We start from the raw sequence: 12,846 nt of genomic DNA on the forward strand, positions 1-12,846 counted from the left end.
GAGTCGAACTCAACTGCAGACTTGGACCAGTGAGTCAAACTCCACTGCAGACTGGGACCAGTGAGAGTGGATCTCCACTGCAGACTGGGACCAGTGAGAGTCAAACTCCACTGCAGACTTTGACCAGTGAGATTGGATCTCCACTGCAGACTGGGACCAGTGAGATTGGATCTCCACTGCAGACTGGGACCAGTGAGAGTGGAACTCCACTGCAGACTGGGACCAGTGAGATTGGATCTCCACTGCAGACTGGGACCAGTGAGAGTCAAACTCCACTGCAGACTGGGACCAGTGAGAGTCAAACTCCACTGCAGACTGGGACCAGTGAGACTCTCGGACTCTGAGCCAGACAGACCAGAACCAGACTGGGCTCAGTGGAGACGAGACATTTCCCAAAGCCAAATGAAGCTCCGAGGAGAGTCAGATTTTCATGCACGTAAAATATCATATCACAACTTGCAGCTCCAAAAATAGAACTCTCTTCCTTATTACAATAATTAATATTTATAAACAACCAAACAACTGAAGATATGTTTACATTATATTATATATGTTTTGCTTCTGCTTGACGTAGAAATAAAATGTGAGGCTCCACTTCACATCGTGACAGTTTCTACCTGTCACGATGTGAAACTTTAAATATATTTCTGTATCATAGGTTAAGGTTGTGTTATTGACAGGACAGAAAGTAAACAAACAAAGAGCCCCGGTTATTATGTCTTGAACAAGTCGTGTATTTGTCTAAAACTACTCGGCTTGCTGCACAAAGTGTAACCCTGTAAAGACGGCACAAAGTACAAGTGCTACATAACGTGCCATTATTCATCGATTTGAACAAATAACGGTTCAAATAACAATCATCATCGAGTTCTGACACAAATTAAATATTTGGCTGCTGGAACTTTATCACCTGACAAATGAATTATAAAAGTGATATAATAATGTTAAGAATCATATATTATAGTTTCACTCGATTACATACATTGTTGACGAATGAAAGCTGGTCTATTACATATTGTTATTTGTACGTTTGTCGTTGCAGTTAAAATGAGAGTTTCAATCATAGCAAATCATTTTACACGGTCAGTCAGCGAAATGTAAAACACACATGCAAAAAAGGCATTTTGTTGTGGAAATATTGCTTCTATTTTCTACGACGTAAACATTAGAACATTACTTGAGAGTCGAATGAGAAACATGACCCGTCGTATTTAAGACAACGCGGTCCATCAGTGCAAACATTCTTTAGACTGAAGATATTCAAAATGAAATACCGCCTTTGTAATAACGTGACTGGTTATTGGTGAAGGATATTCATCCTTGTGGACAAGTGAGAACCCTTTTCTAAAGATTAGAGATAATTATTTTAAGAATTCAATAACCGACTACAGGACCAGGTTGAGAGATTAGATCTCCACACTGGCCTGGGAACGCCTCAGGATCCCCCAGTTAGAGCTGGTTAATGTGGCCCGGGAAAGGGAAGTTTGGGGTCCCCTGCTAAAGCTGCTGCCCCCACGACCCGACCCCGGATAAGAGGATGAAGATGAGATGAGATGAAGTTCTCTGTGTTCGTAGATTTAAATGAACGTCTGAAACACATCTGGCTGCGTAAGCGGCTGGTAGAAACAGCAGATTTACTTAAGGCTCTAATTAAAAGTCCTGTTCATAACTCTATCAAATGATTAAAACAACGCTTCACTACTCCCCGCTGAGTACTCCCCGCTGAGATACAGACTTCTGGGGCCACATGTATAAACGATGCGTACGCTCAAAAAAGGGTGAAATGATAAAGAGAAAACTGAATAGTTGAGGGACGGGTTTTTTCAGGTTGTGGGCTAATTTCACTGATAGTGGGATTATTTTTGCAGTCTGTATAGTGTTCTGTAAAATGTCAATCCAGGATGAATTTACTTACTTCATTTTACATTAACACGAGTGATGAATTATATCATTCTATTTAGCTTCATCTCCACATTAACGGTTGTTTAGTTGTATCCTGAAGCATTTTGTAGTCTGTTTCAACACGAGTCATTGATCATCCTTCCAATGTTCAGTAAGAATTAGGATTGAGATTTTACTGTGATGATCGTTTATAGCATACGTGGGACTCATTCATGTTTCTGCAAATAGCTGCGGCCGTGCGTAAGGAGAGCAGCAATGTTGGTGAAACTGACCCGAAACTGCACTTTCTCTGCTGCATCTGTCATTGACGGGTCAAAAGGACTTTCAATTCCCCTTTAACGTTGTGTTTCTATATCCATTTATGGAGAACTGTGGATGTGGAAGTTAGGCCGTGCTTCCAGCTCCACAATGAGTGAGATTTATGAGACTAAACCAGGCATACATGCAGCTTTATCTGACGAACATGAATACATATGCATATTTCTGTCTTTTTGTAGATTCTCAAATAAAACCGTGTATGCGCAGAGTTTTATGCACATGGCCCTTGAACTGACCCCTTGTGAGGGTCACGAGCCTCAGGTTTGGTACCACCGGCTGCTGTTTAGCCAACTCCATATCTGAACTGTTTAAGTGCCTGATTATAAAGGCTGTGCTGTAAAAGGAAATAAAAAGATGATTTTCTGTAGTTGATATTTCTGATTATACCCGATATTCTACAAAAAGAAGCCTTGTACTTTTTTTAAATCAGGTGAAAAAGGAAACACCTTTAATGTAAGTTTAGACGTTTGTTTCCGGCTGCTGAGCGGACTGAGAAGTTTATTTCTGGTCCCAGTGCTGCTCAGACAGGAAGTGCTTGTGTGCTCTCACATTTGCAGTTTCAAACACATTCTCACACCCGCACACTCACTCCAAACATTTACAAGCACACTAACAAGAAAGTTCATTCTGACGACTGAGCTGCCAGTCGAACTTTCTCTGCTGAAGTTTTCTTTGTGAAACTTCTCCACTTCGGGCTCCAACAACAGCAGGGTCGTCACAATAACTCACTGTATTGCTACTGACTTCAATAGATACTCAGCTTTCTGCTGCTGTTGGCCAGGAGAGCGGGGCTGAAGTGCCCTTTGCTCTCCGTCTTTCCTGAGGGGTTAATCGCTACGTCAGCGGTCAGTCGATGCGGTTACCACAGATTGTGAATCGGTCGATCTCCAGCAGGTCCTTTTTTGGAGTCCTGTGCTTCAATTCAGAGGCTCCTTGTGCCTCGCCCTCCTCTTCTTTTGAGAGTGAAGGTGCAGGTTGTTCAGGTTCAGGTGGTGGAGTTGGAGGACGGCTAGCTGGAGCAGCAGGAGAGGGGTCGGTGGGCGGGGGAGGAAACAAGTCAGTCCTGGGAGTCGGCTGGGTGGTCACAGAGCAAGAGGAGGAGGATGGTGGTGGGCTGCAGGGCGCAGCAGGGTTCTGCTCCATCTTTGATTCACCTAGAAAGAATGGTCAAATTTAAATGAAACATGAGCTTATTTGACATTTCGAAGCTTGTTCACTGGTCCAGTGTGGCTATTGGACTCTTTTTTTTAATTTTTACTATGACATTTCTTCAACAACCTATACTATGAATTTTCTATAGACGAGGTATATATTTACCATACCATGAGGAAAAAAGTCATAAGAAGTCATTGTATTGTATATTGAAAAAAGTCATATTATGGCATGTCCAAAAAAGTCATAGAATAGTATGTATAAAAAAATCATTAAAAAGTCAAAGTATAGTAAATCAAAAATAGTAAAAAACAAAAATTCCTAGTATAGTATGTTGAAAGAAGTCATAAAGAAGTATTTTATGTCAAAAAAGTCACTAAAAACTCACAGTATAGTATGTCAAAAATAGTAAAATAAAGTCATAATGTTCAAAAAAGTCATAAAACGTCAGAATAAGTATGTCGGAAAAGTCAGAAAAACGTCATAGTATACTGTAGCATGTTAAAAAGTCACAGTAGAGTATTTTTTAAAAAGCCACACTATAGAATATCAGAAAAGGATAGTAGTAGTAGTACAGTGTACTGTAAAACATGTCATGAAAACGTCAAGCTTGCGTTCGGGGGAAGAGCCTGGAAAGAAAGCTGGCATGGAACATGAAACAGCAGTGTTTGTTGTTATCCCGACTCCACTGCATTATATTAAGAGAAAACACTGCAAACCCTTCTTAACTTTGAGCACACAGAATAAATCCATTAGAAAAAAATCTAGCAAACAGAATAATTCATCATATTAGAGAGAATCGAGTGAAGCAGCGTTGGATATTAACAAGGCCGTCCGCAGAGACAGCCAGCCCCGCCGCGGGCTCTCTGGCTGCAGCAGACTCCTAAATGTTACTGAAGCTTTACAGTGCAGTCAGGCTGCAGCCCGCTGAGCACACACTGTCCACAGTGTTGGAGCACGGCATTAACACGAATTTCAAACATGATCGAGGCCTTCAAAACACACATTGTAGGCCAACTCAATATTAGAAAATGTCAGGTTTTGCTATTATATTACCTTTGGGCCATAAATAATTCAGTGGTTATGAAATTATAATAAGTCCTGCCTGTTGATAGTCAATAAAGTGCACACAGCTCTCACTCTCCTCTTTACTTTCTTTCTTTCGTTGTTTGTTTGCTAATGGCAGGAACAGGCAACACAATATTTTGCTCCTTTGATGTGACTTTGTCAAAAGACTTCACAGACTATATGTTAATGCATTCAGTCATTAATTCATTAATGGTTAGGGTGATTTATAAATGGTGCCACACGGCCATTTTATTTTAGATTTATTCTTCATTTTCTCAAAAGTCACTCCAAGACTTGGTTGACAATATTACATTATGTGATGTCACACAGTCTTTAATGAAGTTATTTGTTTAGGAAAGCAGCCTTCTAAGCATCTAACGTCCACATAGAAAAGGTCAGTTTTCATTCCAGCTTAAAAAGGACGCCATGTCAGTAAGTGGTAACATTTTCTTTTACTTGATCATGTTAACAACATCACAAAACACGCCATAAAAACAGTGAAAACAATTTGGAAAGCACGATATTTTGTTGGGATGTTGTGAAGCGTCCATAAACCTGCTGCGTTTGTCTTCCGCTGTGGCTATACTCCATGGGAAATCAAAATAATCAACTGTTTATTCCCACGTGACCAAAATAAATCAATTATTGCAGGTATGTCAGCAGAAAGTCTTTTTTTGTTTGTTTTTTCGAATTACATTTGTTATTTTGAAAGTTGTTTTTCTTTTAATTACACTCCTTTCCGCCTGAGTTTGATCATTTACATGTGTAAATAAACTGTTGTACGTCCTTGAGGGTGCACAATACTAAAGATTTAGAATAAATGTTACTTTTTCCCTTCTTTTAATGAAAGTTAACGACCATTTGGGGCTTGAAATGGCTGATGTGAAACCGCTCATTAGCCGTTTCTGCCCTCTGGACAAAAGCACACAGTATAGACAGATGGAATATCTGATGTTATGTGAATCCTGATCATTGTAAAGACAAAGACACGCACGTGGACGTAATTGTGCAGTGATTCCACTGGAGCAGCAGGTAAAGCTGAAGGCACGGACCGACGCAGCGTAATGTTAAGTGAGCATGTGCTGTGAGGTAGCTGGTTCAAATCCCAGCAGGCAAATGTGCGGGAAGCAGAAGGAGACTCACGCTAATTTCCCACAACCTCAAAGTAGTTATTATTACAGTCTATATGTTGGAGTGTGCCGCCTTAAGCCTTGTAGCAGCTGCTTTCTGGGAAACACAAGCGCTGGTAGGAGCTTTGATGTTTGATATGACACGATGCACCATCGGGATCTTTGTCATTTTAAAGCTCCTGGATCAGAGCAGCTGGCTCCTGTGGCACAACGGAGAAAAGATCTGCGGGGATTTGGCCACGGATGACAGGAGGATACTGCCACCTCCAAATCTGTGTGTCTGATCGTACGTATGTGTGTGTGTGGTACGGGGCCGTTTCACAGTTTTTCAGGATATTTATATGCATGTTAATGAGAAGCTTCATATGTAAATATTTGAATGTTGTAATGGCTGTTTGTCATATAGGATGAGGGCATTATTTTCTTGATTAATCTTTTGGTCTATAAAATATCCTGTGATGGTTTAGAAGAAAGCCCTGCAAAATGTATTAAAGGGAGACACTAAAACATCATTGTATCATGCACTGGTCAATTTTGAAATTGTGTGCTATTTTGCTTCCTTAACACATCTTGTTTCAGACTAGAGGCAAACAACCTAAAAACACCTTGGGTTAGTTACTTTATTACACTGTGTCTATTTGCAGTGTAGATTTACCTTAAAGTCAGCGAATATGCATTAGATGATGCCTCATTTATATATTTAAACATACTATTTTAGAAAACCTGTACTATAAAAAAGTATTGCCTTAATATAAGCAGCCAGCAGATGAAGTTTCATGGTGATATCGATTAGTAAATATGTTTACCCTATTTATGTTTTACCCACGAAATAGGGGGGGGGTAGCCCAAGTTTCAACTCTCTAAACAAAACCTAACCCCTAACCCTAATTCTAACCCTAACCCTAACCCTAATCTCAAACCTTAACCCTATTTTAAATAGGCCATAACTTTTGAAAGGAACGTTGTAGAGACTCCATCTTGTTACCAATGGAAAGTGCAGGGCCATAAATAGGGGGGTAGGCAAAGTCTCAATAAATGAGCACCTAAGGAAAAAAAAAAATAGGCACACAATTGTTTAAGATCAAAGGGTTCCCGACGTCCGATCGCAACGAAACTAGCACGAGTGTGCTCAGAGACCACAAAATAGGGGGGGGGGGGTAGCCCAAGTTTCAAGTCTCTAAACCAACCTTAACCCCTAAACCCTAACCCTAATTCTAAGCCTAACCCTAACCCTAATCTCAAACCTTAACCCTATTTTAAATAGGCCATAACTTTTGATAGGAACGTCGTAGAGACTCCATCTTGGTACCAATGGAAAGTGCAGGGCCATAAATAGGGGGGTAGGCAAAGTCTCAATAAATGAGCACCTAAGGAAAAAAAATAGGCACACAATTGTTGAAGATCAAAGGGTTCCCGACGTCCGATCGCAACGAAACTAGCACGAGTGTGCTCAGAGACCACGAAATAGGGGGGGTAGCCCAAGTTTCAAGTCTCTAAACCAACCTTAACCCCTAAACCCTAACCCTAATCATTAACCCTAACCCTAATTCTAACCCTAACCCTAACCCTAATCTCAAACCTTAACCCTATTTTAAATAGGCCATAACTTTTGATAGGAACGTCGTAGAGACTCCATCTTGGTACCAATGGAAAGTGCAGGGCCATAAATAGGGGGGTAGGCAAAGTCTCAACAAATGAGCACCTAAGGAAAAAAAAAAAGGCACACAATTGTTTAATAACAAAGGGTTCCTGACGTCCGATCGCAACGAAACTAGCACGAGTGCGCTCAGAGACCACGAAATAGGGGGGGTAGCCCAAGTTTCAAGTCTCTAAACCAACCTTAACCCCTAAACCCTAACCCTAACCCTAATTCTAACCCTAACCCTAACCCTAATCTCAAACCTTAACCCTATTTTAAATAGGCCATAACTTTTGAAAGGAACGTTGTAGAGACTCCATCTTGTTACCAATGGAAAGTGCAGGGCCATAAATAGGGGGGTAGGCAAAGTCTCAATAAATGAGCACCTAAGGAAAAAAAAAAATAGGCACACAATTGTTTAAGATCAAAGGGTTCCCGACGTCCGATCGCAACGAAACTAGCACGAGTGTGCTCAGAGACCACAAAATAGGGGGGGGGGGGGGGGGGGGTAGCCCAAGTTTCAAGTCTCTAAACCAACCTTAACCCCTAAACCCTAACCCTAATTCTAAGCCTAACCCTAACCCTAATCTCAAACCTTAACCCTATTTTAAATAGGCCATAACTTTTGATAGGAACGTCGTAGAGACTCCATCTTGGTACCAATGGAAAGTGCAGGGCCATAAATAGGGGGGTAGGCAAAGTCTCAATAAATGAGCACCTAAGGAAAAAAAATAGGCACACAATTGTTGAAGATCAAAGGGTTCCCGACGTCCGATCGCAACGAAACTAGCACGAGTGTGCTCAGAGACCACGAAATAGGGGGGGGTAGCCCAAGTTTCAAGTCTCTAAACCAACCTTAACCCCTAAACCCTAACCCTAATCATTAACCCTAACCCTAATTCTAACCCTAACCCTAACCCTAATCTCAAACCTTAACCCTATTTTAAATAGGCCATAACTTTTGATAGGAACGTCGTAGAGACTCCATCTTGGTACCAATGGAAAGTGCAGGGCCATAAATAGGGGGGTAGGCAAAGTCTCAACAAATGAGCACCTAAGGAAAAAAAAAAAGGCACACAATTGTTTAATAACAAAGGGTTCCTGACGTCCGATCGCAACGAAACTAGCACGAGTGCGCTCAGAGACCACGAAATAGGGGGGGTAGCCCAAGTTTCAAGTCTCTAAACCAACCTTAACCCCTAAACCCTAACCCTAACCCTAATTCTAACCCTAACCCTAACCCTAATCTCAAACCTTAACCCTATTTTAAATAGGCCATAACTTTTGATAGGAACGTCGTAGAGACTCCAGTGTCGTAGAGACTCCAGTGTGCTCAGAGACCACGAAATAGGGGGGGGGTAGCCCAAGTTTCAAGTCTCTAAACCAACCTTAACCCCTAAACCCTAACCCTAATCATTAACCCTAACCCTAATTCTAACCCTAACCCTAATCATTAACCCTAACCCTAACCCTAATCTCAAACCTTAACCCTATTTTAAATAGGCCATAACTTTTGATAGGAATGTCGTAGAGACTCCATCTTGGTACCAATGGAAAGTGCAGGGCCATAAATAGGGGGGTAGGCAAAGTCTCAATAAATGAGCACCTAAGGAAAAAAAAAATAGGCACACAATTGTTTAAGATCAAAGGGTTCCCGACGTCCGATCGCAACGAAACTAGCACGAGTGTGCTCAGAGACCACGAAATAGGGGGGGTAGCCCAAGTTTCAAGTCTCTAAACCAACCTTAACCCCTAAACCCTAACCCTAAACCCTAACCCTAATCATTAACCCTAACCCTAATTCTAACCCTAACCTCAAACCTTAACCCTATTTTAAATAGGCCATAACTTTTGATAGGAACGTCGTAGAGACTCCATCTTGGTACCAATGGAAAGTGCAGGGCCATAAATAGGGGGGTAGGCAAAGTCTCAACAAATGAGCACCTAAGGAAAAAAAAAGGCACACAATTATTTAATAACAAAGGGTTCCTGACGTCCGATCGCAACGAAACTAGCACGAGTGCGCTCAGAGACCACGAAATAGGGGGGTAGCCCAAGTTTCAAGTCTCTAAACCAACCTTAACCCCTAAACCCTAACCCTAAACCCTAACCCTAACCCTAATCATTAACCCTAACCCTAATTCTAACCCTAACCCTAACCCTAATCTCAAACCTTAACCCTATTTTAAATAGGCCATAACTTTTGATAGGAACGTCGTAGAGACTCCATCTTGGTACCAATGGAAAGTGCAGGGCCATAAATAGGGGGGTAGGCAAAGTCTCAATAAATGAGCACCTAAGGAAAAAAAAATAGGCACACAATTGTTTAAGATCAAAGGGTTCCCGACGTCCGATCGCAACGAAACTAGCACGAGTGTGCTCAGAGACCACGAAATAGGGGGGGTAGCCCAAGTTTCAAGTCTCTAAACCAACCTTAACCCCTAAACTCTAACCCTAATCATTAACCCTAACCCTAATTCTAACCCTAACCCTAATCTCAAACCTTAACCCTATTTTAAATAGGCCATAACTTTTGATAGGAACGTCGTAGAGACTCCATCTTGGTACCAATGGAAAGTGCAGGGCCATAAATAGGGGGGTAGGCAAAGTCTCAACAAATGAGCACCTAAGGAAAAAAAAAAAGGCACACAATTGTTTAATAACAAAGGGTTCCTGACGTCCGATCGCAACGAAACTAGCACGAGTGCGCTCAGAGACCACGAAATAGGGGGGGTAGCCCAAGTTTCAAGTCTCTAAACCAACCTTAACCCCTAAACCCTAACCCTAACCCTAATCATTAACCCTAACCCTAATTCTAACCCTAACCCTAACCCTAATCTCAAACCTTAACCCTATTTTAAATAGGCCATAACTTTTGATAGGAACGTCGTAGAGACTCCATCTTGGTACCAATGGAAAGTGCAGGGCCATAAATAGGGGGGTAGGCAAAGTCTCAATAAATGAGCACCTAAGGAAAAAAAAATAGGCACACAATTGTTTAAGATCAAAGGGTTCCCGACGTCCGATCGCAACGAAACTAGCACGAGTGTGCTCAGAGACCACGAAATAGGGGGGGTAGCCCAAGTTTCAAGTCTCTAAACCAACCTTAACCCCTAAACTCTAACCCTAATCATTAACCCTAACCCTAATTCTAACCCTAACCCTAATCTCAAACCTTAACCCTATTTTAAATAGGCCATAACTTTTGATAGGAACGTCGTAGAGACTCCATCTTGGTACCAATGGAAAGTGCAGGGCCATAAATAGGGGGGTAGGCAAAGTCTCAACAAATGAGCACCTAAGGAAAAAAAAAAAGGCACACAATTGTTTAATAACAAAGGGTTCCTGACGTCCGATCGCAACGAAACTAGCACGAGTGCGCTCAGAGACCACGAAATAGGGGGGGTAGCCCAAGTTTCAAGTCTCTAAACCAACCTTAACCCCTAAACCCTAACCCTAACCCTAATCATTAACCCTAACCCTAATTCTAACCCTAACCCTAACCCTAATCTCAAACCTTAACCCTATTTTAAATAGGCCATAACTTTTGATAGGAACGTCGTAGAGACTCCATCTTGGTACCAATGGAAAGTGCAGGGCCATAAATAGGGGGGTAGGCAAAGTCTCAATAAATGAGCACCTAAGGAAAAAAAAATAGGCACACAATTGTTTAAGATCAAAGGGTTCCCGACGTCCGATCGCAACGAAACTAGCACGAGTGTGCTCAGAGACCACGAAATAGGGGGGGTAGCCCAAGTTTCAAGTCTCTAAACCAACCTTAACCCCTAAACTCTAACCCTAATCATTAACCCTAACCCTAATTCTAACCCTAACCCTAATCTCAAACCTTAACCCTATTTTAAATAGGCCATAACTTTTGATAGGAACGTCGTAGAGACTCCATCTTGGTACCAATGGAAAGTGCAGGGCCATAAATAGGGGGGTAGGCAAAGTCTCAACAAATGAGCACCTAAGGAAAAAAAAAAAGGCACACAATTGTTTAATAACAAAGGGTTCCTGACGTCCGATCGCAACGAAACTAGCACGAGTGCGCTCAGAGACCACGAAATAGGGGGGGTAGCCCAAGTTTCAAGTCTCTAAACCAACCTTAACCCCTAAACCCTAACCCTAACCCTAATCATTAACCCTAACCCTAATTCTAACCCTAACCCTAATCTCAAACCTTAACCCTATTTTAAATAGGCCATAACTTTTGATAGGACCGTCGTAGAGACTCCATCTTGGTACCAATGGAAAGCGCAGGGCCATAAATAGGGGGGTAGGCAAAGTCTCAATAAATGAGCTCCTAAGGAAAAAAAAATAGGCACACAATTGTTGAAGATCAAAGGGTTCCCGACGTCCGATCGCAACGAAACTAGCACGAGTGTGCTCAGAGACCACGAAATAGGGGGGGTAGCCCAAGTTTCAAGTCTCTAAACCAACCTTAACCCCTCAACCCTAACCCTAATCATTAACCCTAACCCTAATTCTAACCCTAACCCTAACCCTAATCTCAAACCTTAACCCTATTTTAAATAGGCCATAACTTTTGATAGGAACGTCGTAGAGACTCCATCTTGGTACCAATGGAAAGTGCAGGGCCATAAATAGGGGGGTAGGCAAAGTCTCAACAAATGAGCACCTAAGGAAAAAAAAAGGCACACAATTATTTAATAACAAAGGGTTCCTGACGTCCGATCGCAACGAAACTAGCACGAGTGCGCTCAGAGACCACGAAATAGGGGGGTATTCCAAGTTTCAAGTCTCTAAACCAACCTTAACCCCTAAACCCTAACCCTAAACCCTAACCCTAACCCTAATCATTAACCCTAACCCTAATTCTAACCCTAACCCTAATCTCAAACCTTAACCCTATTTTAAATAGGCCATAACTTTTGATAGGAACGTCGTAGAGACTCCATCTTGGTACCAATGGAAAGTGCAGGGCCATAAATAGGGGGGTAGGCAAAGTCTCAATAAATGAGCACCTAAGGAAAAAAAAATAGGCACACAATTGTTTAAGATCAAAGGGTTCCCGACGTCCGATCGCAACGAAACTAGCACGAGTGTGCTCAGAGACCACGAAATAGGGGGGGTAGCCCAAGTTTCAAGTCTCTAAATCAACCTTAACCCCTAAACTCTAACCCTAATCATTAACCCTAACCCTAATTCTAACCCTAACCCTAATCTCAAACCTTAACCCTATTTTAAATAGGCCATAACTTTTGATAGGAACGTCGTAGAGACTCCATCTTGGTACCAATGGAAAGTGCAGGGCCATAAATAGGGGGGTAGGCAAAGTCTCAACAAATGAGCACCTAAGGAAAAAAAAAAAGGCACACAATTGTTTAATAACAAAGGGTTCCTGACGTCCGATCGCAACGAAACTAGCACGAGTGCGCTCAGAGACCACGAAATAGGGGGGGTAGCCCAAGTTTCAAGTCTCTAAACCAACCTTAACCCCTAAAGCCTAACCCTAACCCTAATCATTAACCCTAACCCTAATTCTAACCCTAACCCTAACCCTAATCTCAAACCTTAACCCTATTTTAAATAGGCCATAACTTTTGATAGGACCGTCGTAGAGACTCCATCTTGGTACCAATGGAAAGCGCAGGGCCATAAATAGGGGGGTAG

At 41.9% G+C, this 12,846-nt stretch overlaps 1 protein-coding gene across 1 annotated transcript in view; it reads right to left on the reverse strand.

Moving 5' to 3' along the window:
• Nucleotides 1-317: 317 nt before the first annotated feature.
• tapt1a (transmembrane anterior posterior transformation 1a) overlaps nucleotides 318-12,846 on the reverse strand; it is a gene marked incomplete at its 5' end in the record, with an annotated part of 42,659 nt that continues 30,130 nt past the window's right edge. The window contains one exon of the mRNA XM_083915476.1: nucleotides 318-3,374. Coding sequence (XP_083771602.1) covers nucleotides 3,067-3,374 — 308 coding nt within the window. The 3' untranslated portion in view covers nucleotides 318-3,066. The remainder of the gene's footprint in view (nucleotides 3,375-12,846) is intronic.

Source organism: Echiichthys vipera (genome assembly GCF_963691815.1).
Source record: "Echiichthys vipera genome assembly, chromosome: 6".
Lineage (NCBI taxonomy): Eukaryota > Metazoa > Chordata > Actinopteri > Perciformes > Trachinidae > Echiichthys > Echiichthys vipera.